Source organism: Haliotis cracherodii, unplaced genomic scaffold, assembly GCF_022045235.1.
Source record: "Haliotis cracherodii isolate W230 unplaced genomic scaffold, xgHalCrac1.p SCAF_19, whole genome shotgun sequence".
Lineage (NCBI taxonomy): Eukaryota > Metazoa > Mollusca > Gastropoda > Lepetellida > Haliotidae > Haliotis > Haliotis cracherodii.
The window spans coordinates 9,891,997-9,919,631 of NW_027266274.1; the positions used below are offsets into that span (position 1 = coordinate 9,891,997).

The window sequence follows — 27,635 nt, forward strand, 5'->3', positions numbered from 1 at the left end:
AGCTTCCTTGTTGTGGAGCAATTGATCAATATTGGTAATTGTTTAAGGTAGACGGCGTATCCCTCTGTAAAATGCCTCTTGACATTCCTAAATAAACACTTATTCAGTAAAAGTAATATTCTCTGTAACTTGAGGGAAATTTGTCGTGTTGATCATCATATTTCTAAAAGCTACATTTCTACATGTTTCTATGTCGATCCGTTGCATTATTATGTTAATTGGGTTAGAAGCTGATGTTTAATACCTGGTGTTGGACAGGACTGGAGAAGTTTGACATCATCAATGGCTGCATCTGAAGTGTAGCTTCTTCCAATGCGTCCTTCAAAAACAGCCTGAAATGAATAGAAAATGTTTGTGTGAAATTCATTTTCGGAAGTTGTTAGTTAATTTACTCACAGAACTTGATGATTTCAGACAATCTCCAAAAACAAATAAAAGATCAACACTTGCCACAAGGTTACTCCTGTATATTCCTGGATACAAATGTGTTATATATTTCATTCAACTGTACTTTTAAAAAGTCATACAGGTAAAAGTCAACTCACGTGCATCAAATTGTAATTCGGAAGTTGCACATATTCTTGTTTCCAAATGTTGCCTTGATTACCAGAGAGGTGCCAGATAGGTGAACCAAGGATAACCCTGGTGGTGTTTTGGGCAGCGTACACTGAGAGTGTTCCCATGGTTGCGCCATACATGTGATACCAGAATGTGAGACATCGGCCATTTTTGGCAGAGAATGTAGGACTCCACAAACGTGCAGTGTCACCATAGCGACGAGGGGCGGAACTCTCGACGTACATGTAGGAACCTTGAACAAGAGGATGTACAGTGGAAGTGTTATTGAATATTGCTGTATCCGGAAAAATGCATGAATACATTTTTACATGTGTTGAAAGGTCGTTTATGTAGAAACTATTCCTGCATTGAAAACATGTTACTGTCTATATAAAAAATAATGTCTGTGTCGAGACATGTTTTGTGGTGGTGTACCTTAAGTTGATTTCCTGTGCTGAAATGATGATTCTGTCGAACCAATCCCATTCTAGAACTGACATAGTGGTTATATCATGACTATGCTGACAAAACAAAGGGCATTTCCAATGAACTAACATACATTCGAACACACAACTGACCTAGTCGTGTTCCGTATGTGTGGTCACTGCTCGGTCCAGTTCCATAAGAGGATGTGCCTGAGGTCCTTCTCGTCCACTCGAAGGTGTCCGTTTCGTCCTGATAGTATTTACACATGCTGGAGGACTCGAAGTTACAGTCGATAGGCGAGGCAGGAATGCTCCCTTGACTCGGGGCAACAGTTGCTGCAATACATATTCAAACCAGAATGAGATTTTTGCATCTACTACGAGACCAGATACCTCTTAATTCTTTGTGGACAGTGGTGACCCAGTTATGTAAATCATCGCGATTTGATTAGCGTTCTCTTCCTGTAGTCTTTCTAGAATTCGTTAATCGTGCGTTCAAACCCCATATTCCTTCATATATGTCATTACCATAACCAGTCCTCATTGGTTTCACTGAACTTGTAAGGCCAACGCTCTGCGTCACCTAGTGTTTTTCACATTATTAGCATGACACACCTAGATAACTGTAAGCAGTGTCTTTAAGTGTCTAGTCTAAGACGACTTTGTGAGTAGAAAAATGGTTATGTCTACCTTGATAACAGGAACCTGGGACGAGACTGACATCATCGATTGCAATATCTCCCAAGTAACTTATTCCTCGCAAGCCCTCAAATACGATCTGGAAAAAACAAATTCTATCATAATTATTTGTTTCCTTAACATAATTGCCAAAATGATTAAACATCACACAAGACTATTTCAAGAGGAAAACTGATTTACAACATGGTATAACACAAATCAATACAATTACAATCAGGACCACCTTCAAGTAAAACGTTAAGCATCTGAGGTCGAGTGTCCCTAGATTACACAATCATCAAATTTAAGTAAGAATTATTACATTTGTGACAGAAGTGGTTGTGCTTCCCCCTGCTATCTGCACCGTCCCCCTCTTCCAGGCGTTGCCTTGTGTGTGTTGTTTAGTCCACACGGGGGTCCCGAGAGTACCATTCCTGGAGAAGTACACGTTGAGTGTGTTGATGTGGGGGCCAAACATGTGGTAGAAGAACACTAGGCACATCCGTGTATTACCGGTGATTGGCGGGCTGATTAGGCGAGCTTTCTGGCCAGGTCGTCGTGGTGATGACGTCTCGATGTACATATAGTAGCCATCTGAAAAATGTCAAAATGCTAACAGTTTGTACAAGCAGATTTGTAAATTGTAATCATGTTCAAAGGAACACAAAAATCCATATGATGTAAGATTAAGGGTGACACTTTTACAGTGAAACCCTTTTTATCCGGACCCCGTTATTACCTACGTCAAATCAGACGTTTTTTAATGTACAGCAATGTTCAGATTCATTAGGTTCCACTGTCATTCTGTGAATGTGTACCTGCCCTGCTATAACTGAACGCCTTGATTCTCGATTTTGTGCACATATCTTGGTCAGTTGTCAGTGCAATGTATTTATATCAGGACTCGTTCTTCCCATGACAAGAGTCATTTTATGTCCTTTTCGGGAGGGGCATCAGGCTTCTGATTTCTCTGCATTCGAAATGTCTGATATTATCTCCCTTGACATACTTTTGGCTGTATGGTCGGAGCTTGGCCCGGTTCCAGAGCTGGATGTTCCTCCATGTTGTCTGGTCCAGTCGAAGTCGTCAGTCTTGTCTTGTGTCCAGCTACAGGCATTGGTGTCAAAATTGCAGTTGAAACCACCTGCAAGTGAGTGAGTGAGGTTTTATGTTGCCACAGCAAGATGTATAAAACACTGTGGGGGACACCGATGGTTGGTTACACATTACACACGTTTGGTAACCAAACCCGGGTCTATCGAGCGGTTGCTGTAATCACATGGCCACCCTCCAGAGAGCGTCAAATGAAGTACATTTAGTAATGGAATCTAAATGTTCTGACTTATAACAGTGAGATATTAATGTCGTACAATATAAGCATACAAAATTCTTGATAACAATATCATTCATCAAAACTCAAAGTTATTTGAGGAAACAGAATCCAAACATCCCCATTGGAATAGATCAATTGTAGCCAGTTTCTTGTTTGCACCTAACCTGGAGCAGTTCCAAGAGCAACTGTGGTCGTTATGGGCGGCATTGGTGTTGTTGCCAAAGCCTTCGTTGGTGTCAGAGGGCAAGGGTTCTGTGTTGAGAAGGTTATGTCGTCGATGGCGATGTCACCAGTGTAGCCGGGGCCGCGGATCCCTTCAATCAGAACCTGTGGATGAAGATAAAGCCTGGATTTACCCAAAAGACACCCCGAGCAAATCAGAAATCAATCAGCGGCTGTACGTTGGTAGTGACCAGCGAGATAGTTCGTGTTTGGTTTTAGTGAGTTTAGTGTATACATACCTGGTAGTTGCTTCCTTGTTGAGGTATAGGTACAACCCCTGGTTGCCATGTACCCAGCTGTTGTCGAGAGAGAGACCAAATCACGGTCGCATTCTGGTTCTGTGGTTTGACGAGGACGTTGAGTGTCCCAATTGTCGAGCCGAACATAAGATAGTAGAAGGACATGCATCGGCCCGTGGTGGGCATGAACGAGGCACTCTGGAGGAATGCCTTGTCTCCTGGACGTCTTGGGGCAGAGGTCTCAATGAACAGGTATTTCCCTATGGAAGGTAGTGCAGGGTTTAAAAGCAATCATAAAGATGACAAACTGAGTTGAATTTAAGGTCGCTTGGAATAGGAGTTATATCACAGCATGTCAGCTTAAAATGAACCCTATACTGTTACAGATTGCAGATGTTCAACCTGAAACGAGAAGATTTATATTCTCCTTTAGCAGTTCAGTAAATAAGTATGTGGTTTTTTAAATAGTTACCTTGACTATTGCCTTTTGTGTGGTCGCTAGACGGGCCAGTTGATGAGCTAGTTGTCGTACCACTCCCGACAACCCAGTCGAAGTCATCCGTTTTCATGTTACTCCAACTACACTTGTCGATTTCAAAGTCGCAATTTCCTGCAGAAAACATCACATTATGACAAAACTTAAGACAAAAGTTTGTAAACATACAATCTGAATACAAGTAATAACCGAAATAATAACAATAACAGTACTAACAAGAAAACTTGTCCCTATTGGGGACACTATGCAGTTTATAAAATAACATGGATCAAGAGTCATAACTGTGTATGCTCAAAATCTAAAACCATGTAGCACAGGAAGTAACTCTGGACAAATATGATTAACGGCACCGATTTTCGAACACAATCTTGCGAAGTATCTCTGAGATAAGCATGGAAAGTGTTATTCATGTAATTTCAGTAGTTTCTGAGAAAACTTGTCCCCCATTAGAAAAACAATATGCACTGAAAAGCATTGAGCACGGGACATTACTCTGTAAAAAAATAATTTTCAGCACCAATTTTTGAAATCAGTCTTGACAAGTATCGCTCATATAAACATGCACATTTTCATTCATGTAATTTCAGTAGTTCCCGAGAAAACGTGTCCCTAATTCACTCAGTATGTACTAAGTTGTAAAACACGGAGCAAGGACTATGACTCTGTGAGAAAAGAATTCAAACCACCAATGTTCAGACTCACGTAAGATCGCGACCATTAATATCAATGTGTTCATTTTCATTTCTCTTACTTAAAAAGTTTTGAAGAAAATATGTCCCCTCTGAGAAGCAAAAGGACGGACGGAAAGACGGAAGGATGGACGGACGAACCTCTATGTCCCCTATCCCTCTTCGTGGGGGATATAATATTAATGATAACGATTTTATGACTTCTAATGTTGATCTTCTCAGTACATGTGTTAGGTCGCGAAATGGCTGTCACAATGCCAGTGAGACATTAAATTATAACTGACTTCCTAACTGAGTATACATGTATCTCAAAGGGGAATAGAGAACTAACAGAGATAAACTAACATATTGAATGTGTTTAAAAAGACATTCAAACTACATTTCAAAATCAACATCATAGTTAGCCAAACTAAATATATATATATATATATATATATATATATATATATATATATACTTCAAACAGACAGAGAAAAGTTTTGAATAATGTGCTTCTAAAATCCAAAATGTCATCGATCACTTTTGCCATTGAATACGTTATTCAACGATAAATAATTGAAATAAATTGCTGAAACATTACATTAACATTGCTACAACATATTCTGAGCACATTATATCAATGAGCATGCAAACACAACTATGACTGAATAAATTTCTGATTTCTCATTGATTAACTTTTTATGGCACAATATTCCGCCTGGAAAGAGACCTTCATTAACGCGAACTTACTCGTGATTGATATATCGTTTAAGATTATTCTGCTTTATTCACCAGTCGCATCCCTTAAGATATCCCTTTGCTTATATCGAAATGTGCATAACTCAATTTACTTCGAGTTAACAGAGTCTGTTGTGGTTCAATCAGTCACTTACCTGGCTTCTGTGCACATGTCCCTGCTTTCACAGATATGTCGTCGAGGGCGATGTCGCCGTTGTAGGAGCTGCCTCTGACAGCCTCAAACACAGCGTTGAACGTCGCTGTGTTTGCTTGAATGGACACTTGACCTCGAATCCATTGGTTGCCTTGGCTACCTGTTGGATGGAAGGCAAACACATTATAGGTATGGTATACAGTGACGTGTGAGGAGGAGACCAGTTGTTTGCCATTGGAAGGAGCAGTGCCCAAGCCGACACGTTGATTCTACCCACACTTTAACATTGCCCACCCCTTCTGAAACACATCTTTCTTTCTTAGGTTTAGTTACTTGCTCCTGAAACAGAAGAATATTATGTTGCCTCTTTTACTCAGTAATTCTCATACACCCAGCCACAGGTTAGAAGGTTAGAATTAGACTTAAATTTATGTCCTGGCCCTTAGAAGGAAGCCTAAATTCAGGCATGACATTTACCACTTTGGTGAAATCCATAAAGAATTATAATCATAGCGGAAATAGGTTTTAGCCCATGGCTGTCGGATTCAGACTACTACAGGACGTATACCTTCACAGTGAACTACGATACCTTACATCGCAAACCTACCACTACACCGAATTACAAACGAAAACGTCCCAACGTAACAGCTTTAGTCACCAACCTTGCTTTGTGAACACAGCATTTCCCAGATTGTTGTTGGATTTGAAGTAGACACGGAACATGCCAGTGGAGGATCCGTACATATGGTAGTAGAATTCTAGACATTGGTTTGCACCAGATGGGGTGTAGGGGCCAGACACAAGTCGGGCGTTGTCGCCCTGAATTCGGGGAGCAGATGTCTCGATGTACATGTAATGACCTACAACCAAACAGTATGGTAAAATATCATGGCATCATAATATGAAAGCAGTGTGAAGAACAAGAAAGGTTTTATTACATTTTGGATTCGAATTGGATGCCGTTTCCTCAATACATATGCCCATTCTGGTTAAGCATGGTTTAGAAAGCTATCATACCTCTAGAGGTCCCGTATGTGTGATCACCAGAAGGACCTGTGCCGAATGAGCTGGTCCTTCCCGTGTTTCGGGTCCAGTCGAACTTGTCAGTTGTCTTGTCCTGTGTGTATGTACAGGCACTCTCGAAGTTACAATCAAGACCTGTTGTTGTTCCTGGGCTGGGTGTTGCTGTAACAATGCAGTTTAACCTTGCTTAGCATTCAATGTACAATTGCTTGTCAGCGCAAAGTCCAAGGAGATGCTCGGAGGAGAAACGCATTTTATGGAAGAAAGGATCATTATTGAATTCAAACAATGATCAAAGATCCCGTCACGAATTCTGGACACATCTTCGCACAACGAATTGGCCTTTGAACATTGACCCAACAATTTAAAATTAGGAATACCTGTTTTGGCATTTAGAATATTTACAAAATTGTATACTATCTGAAGCATCAACCCCTGTCATGGAGGGTGTTTGAATATTCTATAAAGGTTTTGTTATAAAAAAATTTATGCTTCGGACTATTTCTGAGAACAATAAATTGTCTGCCACAAAGAAAACGTTGGTGCAAGATGATTTATAATTTGTCATATTTGATTAAAAAAATTATTTTGTCAGTCAAACTTTAGATCTGGATCATTCTGAGTACAGTAAACTATGTTTATAATGAACGAGCTAAAAACGAACTGACGGATAAAACAAACGTACTTTTTTGTCTCGACTATCTGCTATAGTTATGCTGTATATATGCTTTTAACAAATTACAGTAATAACAAACTAAAATCAGTGGTAACTTTGTGTTTTTATAACCGTAGTTTACTGTATTGCTTGAATACCTTGGGTGCACGGTCCATCGTTGCTGTTAACGTCGTCGATAGCTATGTCGCCTCGGTAGCTTGGCCCGACCACGCCCTCTATCACAACCTGAATATGATAATGTTACGTAGTTTTCTAACTTATAGTAGTGATATGTACACTCCTGACACTAAATGTCACCATGAAACTGGTTTGTTTAAACAAGAAGTTAATGTTTCAGGTACAAATAATAGAAACGTTAAAATGATAGTGAAACCACATACAAACTCCAATAACTTGAAGTATTCTTTGAGACAATATTACTTTTGAGCACAGGTGGGATCCTCATCCACAATGTTTTGAACTTAGAAAATGCGACATATTATTAGTGTTTTCTTATGCCTTATATTTGAAGCGATTTCACAGTTAAACAATTCTTAAAGTGAAAATTTAGTATAGAGTAGCTTAACATTTCCCCAATCACGTCGCGTTTGTGTCAAGTAGGTATGTTGTCGCTCTAGAAATGAACATCATCAAAGTTTACCTGGAAGCGAACTTTAGATGGAATGTTTATTCTTGCTTGAATCCACTTGGGGCCCTTGGTTCCTTTGACTGTGAAGATGAGGTTTCCCAGTGCAGGTGTAGTCTTGGCGTAGACGTTCAGAGCGTTGACGTGATCGCCGTACATGTAGTACCAAAAGGTGAGACATTGTGTGCCGGATCCAGGCGCCATTGAGGGGCTGATGATTCGAGCTTTATCATTGGGCTTTCGTGGAGCCGAGGTCTCAATGAACAGATAGAAGCCATCTAAAGTAATAACATTTTTTGTGTTAACAGTAGCATAAGTTGGTTATCGGTGCTCATATCATGTTCGGTCAAATACATTTGCAATTTGTTTGATAGGAAAACTTAACTGGGTTCCAGATTAATCTGACTGAAATCGTTTGTATCAGCAAATGGTTTGAATCACGATTGATGTGTACAAGCTATTCAACCTTTGTATACCCATACTCAACATGTAATCGTTCCTGGTTAACTAGCGTTCTGGGCTATCGTGTTTTCAAGGTGAAACTTGAAACTTGATCAGATAATGGATGGGGTACTATTTTCTCAGATGCATTACATTTTACCAATGCCCCCTTTGAAACACTTTTCATGACTTGATTTGCATGAAAAGGAAAATGTATGTTATGTATTAGGAATATGAATGCATACATTTTATGTGTTCCATATTGTTCACTGAGGCATTCACTAGGGGAAATGAATTAACTTTACCCGAGGCACAACTGTTCACTGATGTATATAAGAAACGAAGTGCATTTTAAGTGAGGCCTCATTGTCTACTATTGACACAGTTCACTAATGCATATATGTAATGAAACTACAGGCATGAACAATCACTGGATTGTCTGGTCCAGACTCGATTATTTGTAGGCCACCACCATGTAGCTGCAGTGCATGGATGCTTTCAGTTGTATCGGATCATGAAAATAACATGCAGCGTTCCAGAGGTTACTGATCACACAAGGTACAGGTGTGTCCACTTACGTCCACTGGTGTGGTCACTCTGGGGTCCAGTTCCTACAGATGTCGTAGGTCCCTTGTTTCTTGACCAATCAAACGTGTCTGTAGCCATCTGAGTCCAACTACACAGCCCAGTATCAAAGTTGCAGAAGAAGGGGCCCGTCACTGGGAGGTACAACAGTGTTATATACAATATACATATATTTCTCATGTTTTGATAGGGATGATCATGACTTTACTTACTGATTGCCTCAGGTTATGTACAATGAAACCAGTGCAGACGTAACTGTACCCAGTGACATTATCTTTATAGTTTTATCTCTTTATACTGACCGTAGAAAATGAAATACATTTGAATAAAAACTGTTATTTATAAATATCAAGACTTTTGTTGTTTCGTTTCTGTATCTTTGTTTGTGATCGTATTAACGTACCTGGTTGTGTAGGAGCGGCGGTCGTCAACGTCAGAGGGGCGATGGTACCATTTCCATTTACATTAGCTGCAGCAGGTACAACTGGAAACGAGGGAGTATTGAACATCAAGTTAATAAATCGTTCAATGTATTTAATATTCAGATCAGAAACTAGACAATGTTGGGTTAATTTGACTCGGCTATGAAGTACAAGAATACAGTATTCCTAACAAATACTGAGTAGTATAACCGTCGTACCTCCGCACGTTGTCTGGGTTATAGAGATGTCATCTATGGCAATGTCTCCACGATATCCGCCACCACATATTCCTTCAAAGTACACCTTTAACAGTAACAAAATATAACATTGAAAAATACATTTTAATGTTTAGAATATGTAATTAATAAATGAATTGTTTTTCTTGAAGATGTGATATGTGGAAACCAGAAATGAAAGGAAAGTGCTGCTTGGGTGTTGAACAAGTTAAATGATTACTTATTTTGCTTTGTCTATTCGTGTGACGATATTGGCAACAAATGTGATGGGAACACTTGTACAGTTCTTTAAAAAACATATTTTGTGCTGGGGTTGGGTATCACTATTCATGTAAATTTAATAGAGAGCATATTTACTCTGTAAGATGTCGTTGATGCTATGGGTGCCTGGCCATTGAGCCATTTGTCGCCCTGACTGCCACTGAGAGTCCACACTGTTGTGTTGACGTTGCCGACGATGACGTACACGTTGAGTGTGCCGATCTCACTTCCACTCATGTGGTACCAGAAGGAGATGCAACGTTTTAATGATGGCGTGAATGTTGAACTTGACAGCCACGCTTTATCTCCAGATCTTCTTGGAGATGATGTCTCAATGAATGCATATTTACCTTAAGAGAGAGAGAAATAAATATGAAAGACAAGTTTGTGAAAGGCCGTTTTAAAAGGTATATCAGTTGCATCACCACGATTCATCTTATAGTAGGATGAAAATGCAAGTCATTGTTGTTTAATACTTTGGTGAAACTCGTGAGCACCAACCAAGGATAATAGAGTCAAACTACTAGGTCATACTGTTAGCAAGTTAATTGTAAGACTTAGTATTGAAAAGCCAGTTGTTATATAAGTCAGTTATATTCAGTACTGTCAGTGCCGTAGGAAGCGCTTCGTTTTAACAGTCATGAAATAATGCTGGCTTTGTCTACCCCTGGTTCATTGGCAGAAATAGATGCGAAAATGAAATGACTTGACCTACCGGCACTGTTGGCGAGAGTGTGGTCAGATGATGGCCCCGTGTTAAAACTGGACGTGCGACCAGAGTTCAGTGTCCAGTCAAAGTCATCCTGGCCTTGAAGGTTCGTCCATGAACAATAGCCCTTCTCAAAACTGCAGGATCCTGGATAACATGACAGAACAATACAAATGACTTGAGTTGGTTTAACATCACGTTTGACACAATACTTCAGTTCTATCACAGCCTGTCCGGTTAATGTGGGAGGAAAGCACAAACTGGTTGGTGACGTTTTCTTTTCAGGTAAAAGAACATCAGTCATAAAACCATTTCCACATTCACAAGTCCATTGCTCAATTCCTACTGTATCTTAAGCATGTGTTCAGGAATCACCACCAAATAGTGATGTTATCAGGTGTTTGCAAAAAAGGCTAAGGTATCTTGCAACACTGGTGGCAACCTTCACAAACAATGTAAAGTAAAATCAAGTATTCAGCTGAACAAACACGGGAACAAATGATACCAGTCAAAAAAGGGAATTACATTGGACATGGCTGTTATTACTGATGCGTCAAATTGGGAAAAATCCACCACTTGTCCATCTTTTTTGATAGCTTTACTGAAGCCTTGAATGCTGATCAAACCTACGAAAATGGGTGTGATACCGATTGATTGAATGACTAGCGGACCCTGGCAGTTAAGGGACGTAACTCACATGGGGTAAGTCCATTAGTTACACAGCATGAACGTCTAGAATTTGAAAGGCATTAGAATTCACTTAGTTCAATTAAAGTTCACGATGCTCACCTGGGGATGCGCATGCGCCACTTGTGATGCTGATGTCATCAATGGCGATGTCACCTAAGTAGCTAACGCCTCGGATGCCTTCAAAGGCGATCTGGTAATTACTACGTGACAAGTCATTTGCTGAAAGGGTAGCTGAGCCGAGTGACCATTTCATTCCTTGGTTACCAGACAGGGTCCACACAGTCGTCAGTTGTTTGTTTGCCAACAGCTAAAACAAACATATAAACAAATGTTCGTGTTTTCTATAACTGAATATGGCAACATATTCTAACAGGTTCTGTTTGAATTGAATAGGGTAAATCAAATTAAACGGGTTGTCAGCGGATTCATTCTACAAATCACGAACGTCAAGTACGTAATCACGTACATCAAGTAAGTAATCATTTCTTCTTTTGTGAAGCGTTATTGTGAATAGCAACAGTCTTATACAGTGGTTAGGGGTACAGTGGTATGGTGGTAAAGTGACATTAGTATTGTGGTATATACATGCTGGTATTAATATGGTGATACAGCGGTAATTGTATGGTGGTATGGTGGAATGGCTACAGTGGCAGAGCTGAAACAATAAGGTGTTATAGTGATACGATTGTGCGGTATAAAGTGAGTGAGTGAGTTAAAATTTAACGTCACATTGGCATTATTTCAGTCATATCGTGACGAGAAAACGTTCTATATTCAAAATACATACATTGAGACCATAAAAACCTGTCGTCGAAGGACAGTAAAATAACTAGATTTATCACAGATTGTATTTAAAACTAGCAGATAATCATTTAGATATAACTCCATACGTAACTATACAAGATAAAAGTGAGCTATAGATCGCCAGCCACTGAAGGTAGATCACCACACTGGAATCCATGGGGACTTACTGTACCTTTGCTACCTGCATGGACCCCAGCAGGGTTTACACCATCCTATCAGTCGCTGGCGATTGTGAGGTTAGAATAGCCGCAATTAAAATGACAAAGATTCTACGGTTAAAAATGTAGTAGATATAAATATTCTTTGAATGACAGGGACTTACGATATCCTCTCAGGGGGCAATAATTTTACAGCACTTTAACCCCCTTCGAGAATACAGCCACAAACAATCACAGATATTAATTTATTCTACTAATGTTAAAAAATTATTTTATACAAAACAAGTTAACAAAATTTATTATACAACTCTATTTATTTTAAAAAGCCAATAATTAAATGAGAATTGATATTATTAAAAAGATCCTTCATAGATTTAACTGTAAAATATTTATCCCTTGTGATGGAAAAATCAACACAGTCAAGCAGGACATGCTTGACCGTGATTCTTTCATCACAAGGGATGCAGAACGGAGGATCCTCACCTTTCAATAAATATTCATTGGTGTAGCGCGTATGGCCAATACGACATCGTAGTAAAATGACCTCCTCAAATCTGGACTGACAGCCCAAGTAGGTGTAACCGATATTTGGTTTAATTTCATGTTATTCATTGATACCTACTTGGGCGTCCCACTTCTGCTGCATTAAATCTCGGATGTAAGATCTAATCACGGGTTTGAAATCAGTGTATGGGATCAGAAGTGGTGTCACAGATTTGTTGAGTGCTGCTTTTGCAGCAGCATCAGGTGCGGTATAAAGGATGTATTTTGAAATGAATATGTAGTATAAGAGAGTATATTTTCAATGTACCGGCTATAATTACATTCTATGCCAATCCAAGCTGGGTCAGGAGACACTAGTATATGTATCCTGTCTGATGTTGAGGATACCGACACGGAACTCCCCATACGTTATGATGTCTGTACCTACCATAATGTTGAGGGTACGGACACTGAACCACTCCATACGCGATCCTGTCTGACCTATCATTATGTTGAGGGTACCGACACGGAACTTCTCCATACGCGAACCTGTCGGACCTACCACTATGTTGAGGGTACCGACACGCAACCTCTCCATACGCGATCCTGTCTGACCTACCTTGATGTTGAGGGTACTGATACGGAACCTCTCCATACGCGATCCTGTCTGACCTACCATTATGTTGAGTGTACAGACACGCAACCTCTCCATACGCGATTCTGTCTGACCTATCTTGATGTTGAGGCTACCAACACTGAACTCCCCCATATGTTATGATGTCTGGATCTACCCTGATGTTAAGGGTACCGACAGGGAACTCCCCCATACATGATCCTGTCTGACCTACCATGATGTTGAGGGTACCGATGTGGCTACCGTACATGTGGTAGTAGAAGTTGAAACACAGGTCAGTATTGGAGGCTGGGTACGTTGGAGACACGAGACGTGCTATGTCTCCTTGAATACGGGGAGCTGATGTCTCAATGTACATGTAGTGCCCTGTAACATCAAATGTCATTGTTGGTTACTGAGGACGATGACCAACTTGAGCAAGAAACCTGTTTGATCACGGGTTGGTGTTGGGTATCAGCCAGAAAGGAGAGGGTTTGTTGGACAATAATCATTGACTTGAAGGAATAGGTGTCAACTGTCCAAATGAATGAACGGTGCAAGCTGCGAGACTTTAGCAGTGACTTACAGAATGTATTCACGAGTTACAGCTATTACATCGTTCAGTGAAAATTTGTGAAAGAAAATGAATCAAAGAAAACCTGTTTCAAACCTATTTTCAGTTAATCTAATTTTAATGAAGCAATGTTAGGAATTTGTGATGTCATGGACCAGATTTCGAAGCCAAAACATTTTTCACACATTAACTAATAATATACACAATCATAGACATAAAGAAGGTCGACGCTACCTCTTGATGTCCCGTAGGTGTGGTCACTAGTTGGTCCAGTTCCAACTGATGATGTTGTCTGGCTGGCTCTGGTCCAGTCAAAGCTGTCAGTCTTATCCTGGAGGTAGCCACAGATTGATGGGGTCTCAAAGTCACATTTACCGATAGGATTCGATAGGGTACCAGGCATGGGGGTTGTCCCATTTCCTGTAAAAAATGAATAATTTAGAAATACATTGTCATGCAATTCTGTCTCACATGGATTACGGAACAATCTAAAAAAATGTACTATCTGAACCAACACACTAAGGATTAGGAATCCAGTTTGATTGAAATTTATAACAAGGGAATTCATGACATTAATCTGATGTTTACTTTGAAAAATGGTGGGTTTTTTTGTTTGCAAAAGTATTTCAAGGATTACAATACAGGGGTGTGTATTTAGTATATATTTGGTTGAACTTCTGTTTTAAACTGATGACCCTGTATGTGATACACCGACCGCCTATCATCAATATTCATGTATTCATGATAGTTCTGTATTTACCATGCCGTTAACCACATCAAAGTTTGTTTCATGAAAAATGAGAAAAGCCGTTTCTTACCCTCACAAAAGCCGTCTTTGAATGTGATGTCATCAAGGGCAATGTCCCCAAGATAGCTGACCCCTCGGACCCCCTCGAACACGACCTGGAAATTGGTCAATAGTGGTGTTTAAAGCGTTAGAATTAGTTCTTAAAGAACACGGAAGTAAAACTGTCTTGGTTATAGTTTTTTTTAACCATTACCTGAAGGAGTGTCATATTTTATAGTGAGCTTCAACACTTACATTATACTGTCCCTTTATATTTATGTCCACGGATCCCTGTATCCACTTATTGCCTTGGGTGCCGGTTTTGGTCCAGATCGCCGTGCCCAAGTTGGAGCCAGCTTGTGTGTAGACGTTGAGGGCGTTGATGTGGGGGCCGTACATGTGGTAGTAGAACTGCAGGCACTTGGTGCCCTGGGAGTTGACGACAGGGCTGACAACGCGAGCTTTGTCCCCATTATGTCGCGGGTAGGATGTCTCGATGAAGATGTAATACCCCTCTGGAACAATTGGTGATAAATGCTGATTTACTATGCAAACAATAATACTACATCTACAACACGTTGTATATAGCAGTGGTTGACAATATAAGCATGCTGCCTGATGACCGCAGTCAGCAAGATCCCATAAAACCATGATTTCTCCCATTTCGGTCGACTCTAACGACAAGCATTTGAAACATGCAGGCCACTATCTTTCCCAAGGGTTCTCATAAGAATAGATTAATGACAGTGGAAATCAGATACGATCCAGCAGGACCATTGAACGCATGTCCCTTACAAACCAGCATCCTTATGTTTGCCAATATGTTTAGGCGACACAACCAAAACCAACTTACTTCTAGTGGTATGGTCATTTCCCGGTCCGGTACCACCTGATGTTGTTGTGCCTTTCTGTCTAGTCCAGTCAAACTGGTCATTATGGGCCTGTGTCCAGCCACACATGTTGCTCTCGAAGTTGCAGTTAATTGTTCCAGACACTGAAAAGTACACGTTGAATATTATATTGAGATATTTCCATGTCACAAACCTTTATTAATGAGATGGTCAGTCCTGGCGAATTCTATGTAAATCTTTGAAACTACTTCGAAACATATTCAGTGACCTACGTGGCGTGTAATGTTTTTTTCTAAACATACATAGGCAACATCCCCGGCTCACACATGACACATTTGTCGAACATTTGGAAAAAAATAAGTAATTATTACTTAAAGTCAACCAAAGATACAAGTTACAACAATTTTTGTTGCTGAAATTTTCGATGAAGGAAGTGATGAGGAAAATAAAAAAGTATCGATAAAAAGTTTGAAGCTTTAGATTACGAGTTACGCGTATTCGTTACATACTCATTACGTGTGCATCAGTTTATCTACATTGTATCACTAATTATCCTCAATTCGTTTGTTGATTTTAGACCACAGATAAGGCATCCACACGGACAATAGGGTCTGATGGGCTTTGAACATATATCGTGTAAAGTGAGCATGAGGTTAACGCGATTCACGGTATGTAAGAGTTTAAGCTTACATGACGTGGCTGTAGGTGGGTATGTCGACCTCGGGGTGGTTGACGCCGGCGTGGTCTGCCCTAGGGGGCGTGCTTTTCCAGGAGTCAGGCCACATACCCCTGGGTGGAAGTTAAGTTGATCTATGGCGATGTCACCAGTATAGCTGCTCCCGACCGTAGCTTCAAACATAATCTGAGAAGCAAAACTTCAGATTAAACGTCAATTCCAGGCAAACATTGGGATATATCAAACTGTGAAATCGACATGAAAGTCCATTATTAAAAGCAAGAAATAAATATTGACTTCCTCTTCAAAATTGTAAATAAAACATAATCTTACGTCATACATAATGTATTGACATAAATTCAAAAGATGAAAGCCTTCCTTATTTTAAAAGAAAAATATGTTTGACATGTTTGTCATTTGATTGGGGTTGCGTGAACTAGCTTACTTTTTAAAATTTACTTTGGGACAGAGAAGTGACCTGGGAAGAGAATTGACTTGGTCTTTAAGATTGAAGCCGCACTGACAATCCTCACTGTCTCACTGATAATCCTTAAAATAATTGTCAATGTTAGGTGTCTTACATGGAATTCCGTAACCGATTTAACAGGGAACTGCCCAAATGACCATGCGTTGGCTTGGTTACCAGACAGCTGCCACAAGGTGGTACCAGGGTAGGTAGAATTGGTGACGTAGTTGACCTTCAGAGCTCCGACAGATGTGCCATACATGTGGTACCAAAACGAGTAGCAATAAGTGGTGTTGGCTCCCGTTGGTTTAAACGTTTCACTGTAAAGTCTAGCTTTCTGACCTGCTTTCCTTGGGGCACTTGTTTCAATGTAGGCATATGTTCCTGACGTAAAAGATGGATATGAATTTCAGTTATTTCAATGTGTGTCAGCCTGGCAGAGTTGGATTGTTGCATCCGGTGCCTTTACATCTGTGAATTTAGTGGTTCATCCGTAACCTTCTTGCAGAGGATTCTCACTTTGGAAGAACAATTGAAATTGACTGCTGTCATGCTAAACTAATAATCATAATAGGCAGCCCTGGCAAGCAAAATATGTCGTTCAAAGCTAATTGCTTTCTTATCTTGTATCTAACATTTTATGATGAATATCAATCTTGAAGTTAATGATGCCTGAAGTACTCACAGAAAAGGATTAATTTTCACATATGGCACTACTGTCACCATCTTGACTTTGACTAGAAATGGGCAACGTTGAAAATAGTTCAATATTAAATATTTTAAAGAAGGGTTCTTTCACGTAATGCTCTTAATTGGGCATAACGCTCTAAATCTAGATTATGCAAGAAAAATGATGCTGACCTTGCGCGTTGCCCATGCTATGATCGATGGTGGGGCCTGTGTTGACAGAGGATGTGTGGCCACGCTGCAGCAACCAATCAAAATCGTCTGTGCCGTCCTTTACATTCTTGTAGGTGCAGAATGTGTGTTTGTCAAAGTTGCACGTTCCTGTAACGACATTAGAGTCATATGCAAAAATACATCCTAGGGAAAACATTACAAATGTAGAGCCACAAAATTTGGACAACATGACGTTGTGTTAAATTTTGTCCTCACGAAAAATGGGAAAGTATTTATGCCGACAACATACCATAAGCATATGTTTATGTTTTAATGTTACCTCTGCAAAAGTCCCGAAGGGATAATGCCTTGATCACAACACTGAGAATTGTAAAATAGATTTCCCCTTGTTCGTATTTTTTCTCCAGATTTTTGTAACTGCTATGTAGGAATATCACAACAAACATACCAGGAGAAACACAGGCTCCAGCTGTGACATTGACGTCATCAATTGCAATATCGCCATGGTAACCAGATCCAACAACCCCTTCGAACACAAGCTGAAATAACATGTGAACAGTTATACCATAGAATGAAGTTTTCTACACATGTGGGTATCAGTTAATTCCAAAGACTGTTAGGGTCCCTACACCATTGTGACACAGTTGTCTAATCATCGAACTCGAGCATGCTGCGCAAATGTTTGAATTTTAACATTCGTGGTCAAGGGTTTTAATAACTATAGACCGCTTCGATGTGAATCATGTCATTATTTACCCTCGCACAAAGGTCACATAGCGGCATGAAAACCATATTCTTCACTCACTTCCCTTCGGCTAAAGAAAGGAATGTGTCACATGCGTAATTGTTTATACTCACTGAGTACATAGCCTAAAGAGATTCTAACCTTGATTGCCTCCATTGTTACTGGTGGTGTACTCGAGTAAGGGTAAGGTGCTGTCAAAGCAACACATATAATCAGGGATAGTCTGAGATTCGACTCAAATGGTGTCTCCAGGTTCAACGTCACTACTCAGGGAATAGCAACGTGACCTTCGCACCCCAAATAAAAGTGTTTAAGGAGACCCATTTTCTGTCTATGACTTAAAGTGTTTGGACTCTTACCTGGAAAGCATACTGTGGTTTGATCGTAACTTGAGCCACATTCCAGTTGTTGCCTTGGTTGGACTTCCGGGTCCAGATCGGTGACCCTAGGGAGTTAACTTTGGTGTAGACATTCAGTTGGCCGATCTGCGACCCGTACATGCTGTAGTAGAACGTGAGACAGTTGGTCCCCCCAGTGTGGGTGGTGGGGGAGAGGAGCCGAGCTTTCTGACCCTGTCTCCTGGGTGCTGACGTCTCGATGTAGAAATAGTGCCCTGTACATTATATATGGTGGATGAAATAGTTGTAAATTAGATTGCGAATGTGAAATATTTAGAAATAACGAGTATAAAATAAATTAAAAGTGAAAACAAAAAGAACTCTTGACATTGAAGTATTTAATTTAAACACAAAATTCTAAGTATATGTACGTTTGCAAAGTTCAGGGTAGTCTACGATCTGGCCTTGATATATATAAACAATTCCAAAATGTAACACAAATTATAGGGTCCGGTGTGAAGAAAGAGTACGCATGTGCCTTCAGACAGAGCTTGAAACATAAATGATACAGGGGCTTCAGTGTGAGGTGCGTGTGACAGGACAATGTGACAACTGACCGGCACGTGTCCCGTAGGTGTGGTCAGCAGTGGGGCCTGTGGCAACCGAACCCGTTGTCCCAGTCGTCTTGGTCCAGCCGAAGTCGTCAGATGTGTCTTGATGATAGCCGCAGCTGTCTGTGGGTTCAAAGTCACATGACAGCAGGGACGGGATGCTTCCTGTTGCCGTCCCTGAAGACCCTAAAACATCATCAAAGAAACACGATCTCACGAAAATGGCGACTAAACATTGTGATTGAACACTTTATTCAAAACACTTTACTGAAAATTGAAAATACATGAACAAATATCAAAGCAATTCCTCTTAAGTGACGCATGTGAGAAAATAAACAATTTGATCAAATCGACAGCCAATTGTATAAAAAGCAAAGAAATAGTTTTAATTTATTGAGATGTGATTATGATAAAAATTAAAACTCAGTGAGTTAGTGAGTATGTTTTTACACCGTGTTTAGTAAAATTCCATCAAAATCACGACAAGAGACACCAGAACTTTTTTACTCAGTATGTGGTGCCTGCTTCAGTGTGTTTGACTGAACTGGGATTGCAATAATCCCGCAATATCGACGTGTTTTTGTCTTGACAAGCCCATGCTTTAACATCCAGTCTAGCTGACCGCACCTTCATTCAATTATATAGCTTGGAAATTCTTGGAATAAACTAGTATGTTTAATATTACCCGAACAGGAGCCAGCAACTGCACTGATATCATCAATGGCGATATCTCCTGTGTAGGATACCCCACGACTGGCTTCAAAGACCACCTGGAGTGGAGACGCTCCCGTGATGTCAACAGTAGCTTTCTTCCATGTAGGACCCTGAGTTCCGTGCTTCGACCACACGGCATTCCCCAGTGCGCCACTTCGCTTGTAGTAGACTTTTAGGGTGTTGATAGTTTGGCCATACATGCTGTACCAGAAGGTGAGGCACATGGTCTGACCATTGGTCAAGGTGAGAGGTGGACTGACAAGCCGAGCAAGAGAATTGTAACCATTCCTGGACGTCTCGATGTACATGTAGAAGCTTGCTGTTCCAGAAAAAAAGGAGAAACTTATTACAGTCACTGTTTAAGCAATACCAAGGCGAGGGATGCCAATAATGGGCTCCTCGAAAAATAAAATTTGTAAGATTAAATTCAGATTTCTTTTAATTATAATAAGAAATAAGGTTTAGGACATGCAGTATTTTGATTATTGCAAGCCAGATGACGAAACGACTGACAATTCACGCCATGGAATTTTGAGAGTGACATAGTTTACACGCCGTTAAATGAAACCATCGAGCCATACTCAAAGGCTAGAAGATTTGAAAATAACACATGAGCTTTAAACGCCTAGGTGGATGTGTTTTTCTGCTCACAACACTGGTGTAAAACGTACTGGTTAGGAAAATACTGTGAAACTACAAATAGAAAAGTTAGGTAAGTCTCGTCCTGTGAACGTTTGCACATGGCGGTATATGGCTACCTTCAATATGTCTTCTGGCAACAGCCCAGTAGATAAAAGAAAAATATACGGAATATATAGGGATTCGAACCCGGACCTGTGATGGGCGAGGGCAGAACCACTGAGCTACCAACCATCATCCAACATCACTACTTACATCCAGTGGTGTGGTCACCCGATGGTCCGGTCAAACTGGACGTTGTACGTCCGCTATGTCTCGCCCAGTCGAAGTTGTCACTCGTGTCCTGCGTCCAACCACACGTGTCGTAGGTAAAGTTGCAGTTAAAGTTCTTGCCACCTGTGTGAAAATGATCGATCTTCATCACACACTGTCATCACACAAAAAATAAACACATTTTTGGTTACCGACAAAGATTTGTAACACACTGGAACTGCCCCGATGGAGTAGAAGAGCGCCAGAGAGCGATAGGGCTGTGGTTTGATCCCCTGGCCGCGTCACAGCAAAGACGTCAAAGATGATTCCTGTTGTTACGCTGTCTGGCGCTCGACATTGAGGGGATAAAACAAGGAATGGCCATCTCAGAGTGTCTGAATGTTATGTGTCTGAAAAGGCTTCCATGTTTAACTACAGCAGGGTATCGACCTGGGCTACCAGCATAAAACTGGACTTGTGTTACAGCAGCCACACAAACGTCAATATGAAATTGAATTGATCGCAAGCGCTACGTTAGACCCCAGATGAGGATGAAATTCGTTTTGGCTTGACACAATTACTTGAGTTTAGGACAAGAAAACATTCCACCTAAATTAAATAAAGCAGATTTCGCACGTTTAGAGTAATCTTCGGCTTTCATCGAGGAATTAAAATATCCAAAAGGTGATCTCTCTGATGGGAATCCACATTTGAATTAGTTTCATTCACGTGACTATCACATGACAGTAAACGACGTAGTGTCAGTTGTGATCCTGATGCAAACAGCAAAATTAAAGAATGAGTGAGAGAGTAGGTATTTCACCGGCATTAATCATTTCAGAGCCATTGCAAGGTGGGAGACATCAATGATGGGTTGACTCGAAAATATTCGAACCCAAGTCTAAGACCAGAAATGACAACACGTTCAGCACTAGCTAGGTTACCCATCCACAAATGTGCAACAGTGAAAAAAACATGAATTTTATGTTTTTGCAGGTAACATATCAACTTAAAAGCAAAGTCACCACTGAAATGTGCATGATCATTAGAAATGCGTTATGCTAACCTGTAGGTTTTGGTGTTGGTTTGGTGCTGGGTGTTGATTTCGGCATTGATCTGGCTGTGGTTGTTATTCGAGTTGTTGGTTTCTGGGTCACGGTTGGTCTTGCTGCATTGGGAATCCCTGAAACACAATGTTAAAAATCAGTTCAACACCGTGGCCTGAAACGAAGGTATTAGATGTTAAAACCGTCAGTGAAGCATACGAGCATTAGCACGATAGTGAAAAAAGCATGGATCATAGTTCAGGCGACTTTCTGATTCGAAACAAAGACAAGTTGATCCGTGGCAAGTTGCGCACCTTTGCCCACTGGATAATCTCTGCCACTGTTGAAATGATACATACTTTTAATATAACCGGAAAGAAATGTGTTTGTCTTCATTTTGCGATCCAGTGCAGCATGCTTATTCACAATAGTATTGAATCATTATTTGGGGTTAAATTAACAAGAATCTTGGAACTCACTTTGGCATGAAGCTGCATTGTCAATAGTGACGTCATCTAAGCCAATGTCTCCTGTCCAGCTGCGACCTCGGACACCTTCCACGATGATCTACACATGGTAGAAGCACGATTAGCTTTTTCTACATTTTTCATTTGGTATATTGTAATATTTATGGTGTACTCGGACTGAGGATACGATTAATACGTACATTAGGAATACATGCATCACAAGATAACAGATGAGGTTTTTTTGGTTATATCCTCTCTATAACTTGTCAATATCCAGAAAAAAAGAGTAGTTACTTTATAATGGCCTCTGAATTCATTCCCTACTATACTGTTTCAAATATCCACTGCATCTACATCTTGACAATCCTGATTATATTTTCGACTAATGCTCCTTGATATATTGCCACAGAAACTAGTAAAACGAAAATATATATTTCTTAGGTCTAGCAAAAAGCGTTGACTGTACCTTAAAGTCTGATGTGGTGGGTGGTATTTTAATTTGCCCTTGTTGCCAGGTATTTCCCTTGGCTCCTGTCAACTCCCATATTGGCAGTGGGTTCGAGCCTGACTGCTGGGAGTACACCCGCAGAGTGCCAACCGTGGTGCCGTACATGTGGAAGTAGAAGTGGAAACAGGTTGTGTTGGAGGCGGGGATATTGGCACTGAGGAGTCGGGCATTGTCTCCGGAAACCCTTGGGGCTGAGGCTTCGATGAAGACATATTTTCCTGGAACACCAATGACCTCATATAATTACTGAGGATGGTTGTATACCGTTCAACACTGTACAGGGGATACAAAAAATGCCTTCACACAATGTAAGGAATAGAACGACCGAATGTTCACCAACTGGGCTTTCCCACAGACCCTTCAGAACATAAGTCAGGTCATGTCAGGATCAAATGTCGAGCCTAAACCATATGTAATCTAAAAAAATAACAACCAAGGTTTGTGTTTTACTATACATGGAAAATAATCATTATTTTTATAATAATAATTAATGTTATTGTTCTTTTACCATCCGTGTTTGTAAGGACTAACAATTCCGTTCGTGAAACCTTTGCGGAAGGAAGGATATCTGTAAAATTGTACAGTTTATATACTTTTTCTATATTATGTGTGACAGATTCTCCAAAACTTAATCATACTTATTAGGTAGCATTTTATGGAACGGGTTTTGTTGCTTTTATTCATTCAAAATTTCATTTAAGAAACAGATCATTTGACACATAACACATTCCGACATTACCATGTCCACTGGTGTGGTCAGTTGTTGGCCCAGTGCCTCCACTACCCGTCGTGCCTTTGTTGAGAGTCCAGTCAAACTTGTCGGTCTTGTCATTTTGCCACGAACACAGCCCACTATCGAAATTGCAGTTCACTAAAAATTCAGAAAGTTTATTGAATTCAAAATATTTTGGCACATCATCCATAAGTGATTAAAAGCGTATAACTCCGCTTTCAACAGTATTGCAGTTATGTTGTGGTGAAGAACATCATACAATGTTGACGGTGTTCCGACGGAAGAGCAAAGCCTTTAACCAACACTCTAGCCTATGGCACCGCTCAAGAAACATATCTGGGCCAATGGTATGTTTCAGATACAACTAAACACTCTTGATCCTGTTTCTGATTTTTGGTTCAATGTGATGTTTGTTTCTCTCCAAGAGGATTATTTTAAAGGCACTCGTGACACATTGGAATGAATCGTAATGTTAGATTTCATGAATCTGTATAATTTAATATAAGATTTGATATAGATCTTTGGTAAAGGTACTCTTACTTCAATTATTGACGATATTAACCATTTAACTTACCACTTGTTGAACAGGCGCCTGCTGTCACGCTGAAATCATCGATCGCAATATCACCCAGGTAGCTTCTTCCCACGATGCCCTCAAAGACAATTTGGTAAGGCGTATTGCTTGACACAGTCTTGAGAGAGACCTTTGCGATGTTCCATGAGTTACCTTGATTTCCTGTTAACGAGTGAGTGAGTTAGTGAGTCGGGTTTAACGCATTGTGGTAATTTGACGAAGGAACTACTGCTGAACCTACGACACACACACACACACACACACACATATATATATGTATATATATATGTATATATATATGAATATATGTATATATATATATATATATATATGTATATATATATATATGAATATATGTATATATATATATATATATGAATATATATATATATATATATGAATATATGTATATATATATATATGAATATATATATATATATATATATATATATATATATATATATATATATATATGTATGTATCTGAAACACACACATATATACACACACACACGCGTTTGTGGTTACCTGACAAATGCCAAATAGGAGAACCCCTGGCGCCATTTCTCAAGACATAGACGTTCAGAGTACCGATTGAAGTTCCATACATGTGGTACCAGAAAGTTACGCATGTTGGTGAGGTGGGTCCAGTCAATATGAAGGAATTCAGTCGTGCAACATCATTGGGTCGTCTAGGAGCAGATGTCTCAATATACATGTAGTGACCTGCGTCAAGAAAATGGAAACATGTTGCACAAGAACAGAAATAGAAGCGCCCCAAAACGAATATCTCTGTATATTTATAACAAAAGGAACTACATGACTGATAAACCCGTGGTTGAAGCGTTAAGGTACTGACACCTTTACCTTAAGGCAACAAATTATAGCATGTAAATGGCTGCAGACACAAACGTGTTACCACTGAAATTCAAGGTATCATGGCTTCAGTTTGACGATGTGGTTCTACGTAGAAGCAATCAGCAACTCATTACTGCTAATGTTTGCGAAAGAACGGAGGGACGTCCATACCTAATCTTGTCCCATAAGTGTGGTCACTACCAGGTCCAGTGCCAGAGGAAGAGGTTGACCCCAGAGCCCTCGTCCAGTCGAACTTGTCAGAGTGATCTTGAGTGAACCCACATAGGTTACTGGCCTCAAAGTTGCATTTGTCAGCGGTTGGTTTTGACGAGGGGCCCACTGTTGTTCCTGTATAATATGAATGTTTGACCCGTGAGTGACAGAGAAAATTACAGTAAGTAATTATTGTGGAGGAAACCCAAGGTGAAGCAGCTGTAGGCGTCTATCTACTTCGGTGCTGATACATCGAGGTTCACGATTGAGGCCAATCTGGACCCTTTCATAGCTGAATATATAAGGTACATTTTTTAATAGATGCCTTATGTGAACTAATTGGATAGAATAACCGATACTGATAGACTACATTGTGATCTTTTGAGCCCTATCATTGCTGTATCAGAGAAGTGAGTGAGTGAGTGAGTTAAAATTTAAAGTCACAACGGCATGTATCAGAGAAGAGAATACGTTGCTATTAAACATAGACATACACATATCTTGAGAGTCGTGAACATTCATCATGAAGGCATATACTGAAACAATTTAGGGATCGTTAATATTTTTTGGGATATGTTTTTAATGATGACTGAGCACTCAATTTCCAGATCCCGAACTTTTTTGTTCTGTGTATTAAAACATATAACCCTTTCATTTTGGTGACATATTAACAACACAATTAGCAATGATCCAGGTTTGGATTACAAAAGATATTTGTATACGTTATTTTATTATTTGCATTCATTTGGCGATGTGTTTCATTTCAAGTGCCCTCTTTTACAATTCTGTGCACCCGCTTGATAATTATGAATATGTTGACATTGGACAAAGTTACACGTTCTTTAATGTGTAACTAACTTGCCATGTAAAATGTGTGCCTTAGAACGATTAATATTTGGTCAAGCAAGATGAGGTTTAAACACTTTATCACCTGCTGAACAGGAGCCATTGGCGATGTTAACGTCATCTATGGCGATATCTCCTTGAAAGCCACTGCCTCTCACGCCTTCTATCACCACCTGTAACAATGATCAGATTGTCATATGTAATTTAAAACAGTAATATGCTTTCTCAATACATTTATTTTAAGCTGAATATCAACAAGTTTTTTGGTTCAGAATTAATCTTCATTTTGGACAACATCTTCAGAATTGATATTAATGATTTTTACCAATGGAAAGGCAGTGTCAAAACTGAGACCCGTTTATCCGGAGGGTACTGTTATGAAAGAAATTATCAGGATTAACATAAATGAACTTCATAACACAATGACATCTGTTGATTTCAGGCACTATATATAGCTAAAAGATAAGTGTTTAAAACATATAAATAATAATAAAGTCATGGTGCTCTTCTATGAAGAATAATGAGCATTCAAGAATAGTCTGTGTTCCTCATGCTTTCACACAACATAATTTGATTAAGGTTCATGTGGCTACAAATAGGTTGATTCCTTGTTTGTTCTTACGTTAAAAGGGGTCTTGAGGTTGACTGAAATCTGCCCATTCATCCAGTGGGTACCCTGAGTGCCACTCCTCTTCCAGGTAGGAGTTGAGGGAATGGCTGGTCCTGTTTGAATGTAGACGTTGAGTGCCCCGACGTTGCCACCGTACATGTTGTACCAGAAGGTGATACAGCTCTGCCCTGCCTTGACCTGGGGACTGAACAGCTGAGCCTTGTCGCCAGTTTTCCTTGAGCCTGACGTTTCAATGTAGATGTAATAGCCGTCTAAAATTAAAAAAACCCGATTAATTCTTGAATCCATGTCCGGAGATGCAGATTGCAGAATGGTTGTCCACTTATTACCAAAGGTACCATGATGCTTAAAGTCCTAAAAAGATTATGGCTGCATTTGAGAGATGTGATTTGACATCACTTAAAATATCAATCCTCCTGTAAGTTTTGACCCAGTTAGTGTGATGTGTTTACACGGCGTTGGGCATACATCCTAGCCAAGTTACAGCAGTGGTATCCATTTACACCAACATAGGGTTTGAAATATAATAAATCAAGGACAAGTGTAAATATTTGCTACAGGAAACTGCGGACGGTTTTATAAATTGTTTTAAACTGGCCGAAGAAATGTGGCTGTGAGGAGATGAATGCAATAATAGTTCAAGGATTCTTACTGGAGTTGCCAAAGGTATGGTCAGATGAGGGACCAGTACCATACGAGCCCGTGCCTCCGTGGTTCCTCGTCCAGTCAAATTGGTCCGCTCTTGTACTCTGAACCCAGCCACAAAAGTCGTTCTGAAACTCGCAGGGAAACGCTCCCTTCCCCACAACCTGTGTCGTTACTCGTGCCGTAGTCTGTGGAGCAGCAGTGGCATTCGTAGGAAGTACTGAGTCAAATAAATAATGAGATGTATAATGAGAGTAAAAACAAATGGTACCAATTTGGTTTATTTTGAAAAGGTCAAAATGACTGTGCTATTTGCACAAATGAAACACAAGCATGATAGACATGTAGTGCATATAAATAATAG

The 27,635-nt window shown here is 40.0% G+C and overlaps 2 protein-coding genes across 2 annotated transcripts in view; both read right to left on the minus strand.

The window, feature by feature from the left end:
• LOC139466930 (MAM and LDL-receptor class A domain-containing protein 1-like) overlaps positions 1-746 on the minus strand; it is an 81,780-nt gene extending 81,034 nt beyond the window's left edge. Inside the window, exons 1-2 of the mRNA XM_071248653.1 lie at positions 546-746; positions 245-332 (exon numbers count right to left, since the gene is read on the minus strand). Coding sequence (XP_071104754.1) covers positions 245-332; positions 546-698 — 241 coding nt within the window. The 5' untranslated portion in view covers positions 699-746. The remainder of the gene's footprint in view (positions 1-244; positions 333-545) is intronic.
• A 19-nt stretch (positions 747-765) lies between these two features.
• LOC139466931 (MAM and LDL-receptor class A domain-containing protein 2-like) overlaps positions 766-27,635 on the minus strand; it is a 35,812-nt gene continuing 8,942 nt past the window's right edge. Inside the window, exons 17-58 of the mRNA XM_071248654.1 lie at positions 27,279-27,491; positions 26,618-26,877; positions 26,081-26,168; positions 25,108-25,284; positions 24,607-24,804; positions 24,080-24,241; positions 23,512-23,643; positions 22,731-22,990; positions 22,277-22,364; positions 21,818-21,934; positions 20,755-20,895; positions 19,832-20,179; positions 19,153-19,332; positions 18,557-18,810; positions 17,901-17,991; positions 17,453-17,599; positions 16,707-16,975; positions 16,140-16,311; positions 15,452-15,592; positions 14,854-15,113; positions 14,630-14,714; positions 14,046-14,231; positions 13,473-13,624; positions 11,279-11,486; positions 10,496-10,636; positions 9,877-10,130; positions 9,502-9,586; positions 9,265-9,345; positions 8,855-8,995; positions 7,851-8,113; positions 7,348-7,435; positions 6,529-6,696; positions 6,174-6,371; positions 5,513-5,671; positions 3,928-4,065; positions 3,456-3,715; positions 3,159-3,321; positions 2,671-2,805; positions 1,984-2,255; positions 1,674-1,761; positions 1,118-1,319; positions 766-811 (exon numbers count right to left, since the gene is read on the minus strand). Coding sequence (XP_071104755.1) covers positions 766-811; positions 1,118-1,319; positions 1,674-1,761; positions 1,984-2,255; positions 2,671-2,805; positions 3,159-3,321; positions 3,456-3,715; positions 3,928-4,065; positions 5,513-5,671; positions 6,174-6,371; positions 6,529-6,696; positions 7,348-7,435; positions 7,851-8,113; positions 8,855-8,995; positions 9,265-9,345; positions 9,502-9,586; positions 9,877-10,130; positions 10,496-10,636; positions 11,279-11,486; positions 13,473-13,624; positions 14,046-14,231; positions 14,630-14,714; positions 14,854-15,113; positions 15,452-15,592; positions 16,140-16,311; positions 16,707-16,975; positions 17,453-17,599; positions 17,901-17,991; positions 18,557-18,810; positions 19,153-19,332; positions 19,832-20,179; positions 20,755-20,895; positions 21,818-21,934; positions 22,277-22,364; positions 22,731-22,990; positions 23,512-23,643; positions 24,080-24,241; positions 24,607-24,804; positions 25,108-25,284; positions 26,081-26,168; positions 26,618-26,877; positions 27,279-27,491 — 7,211 coding nt within the window. The remainder of the gene's footprint in view (positions 812-1,117; positions 1,320-1,673; positions 1,762-1,983; positions 2,256-2,670; positions 2,806-3,158; positions 3,322-3,455; positions 3,716-3,927; positions 4,066-5,512; positions 5,672-6,173; positions 6,372-6,528; positions 6,697-7,347; positions 7,436-7,850; positions 8,114-8,854; positions 8,996-9,264; positions 9,346-9,501; positions 9,587-9,876; positions 10,131-10,495; positions 10,637-11,278; positions 11,487-13,472; positions 13,625-14,045; positions 14,232-14,629; positions 14,715-14,853; positions 15,114-15,451; positions 15,593-16,139; positions 16,312-16,706; positions 16,976-17,452; positions 17,600-17,900; positions 17,992-18,556; positions 18,811-19,152; positions 19,333-19,831; positions 20,180-20,754; positions 20,896-21,817; positions 21,935-22,276; positions 22,365-22,730; positions 22,991-23,511; positions 23,644-24,079; positions 24,242-24,606; positions 24,805-25,107; positions 25,285-26,080; positions 26,169-26,617; positions 26,878-27,278; positions 27,492-27,635) is intronic.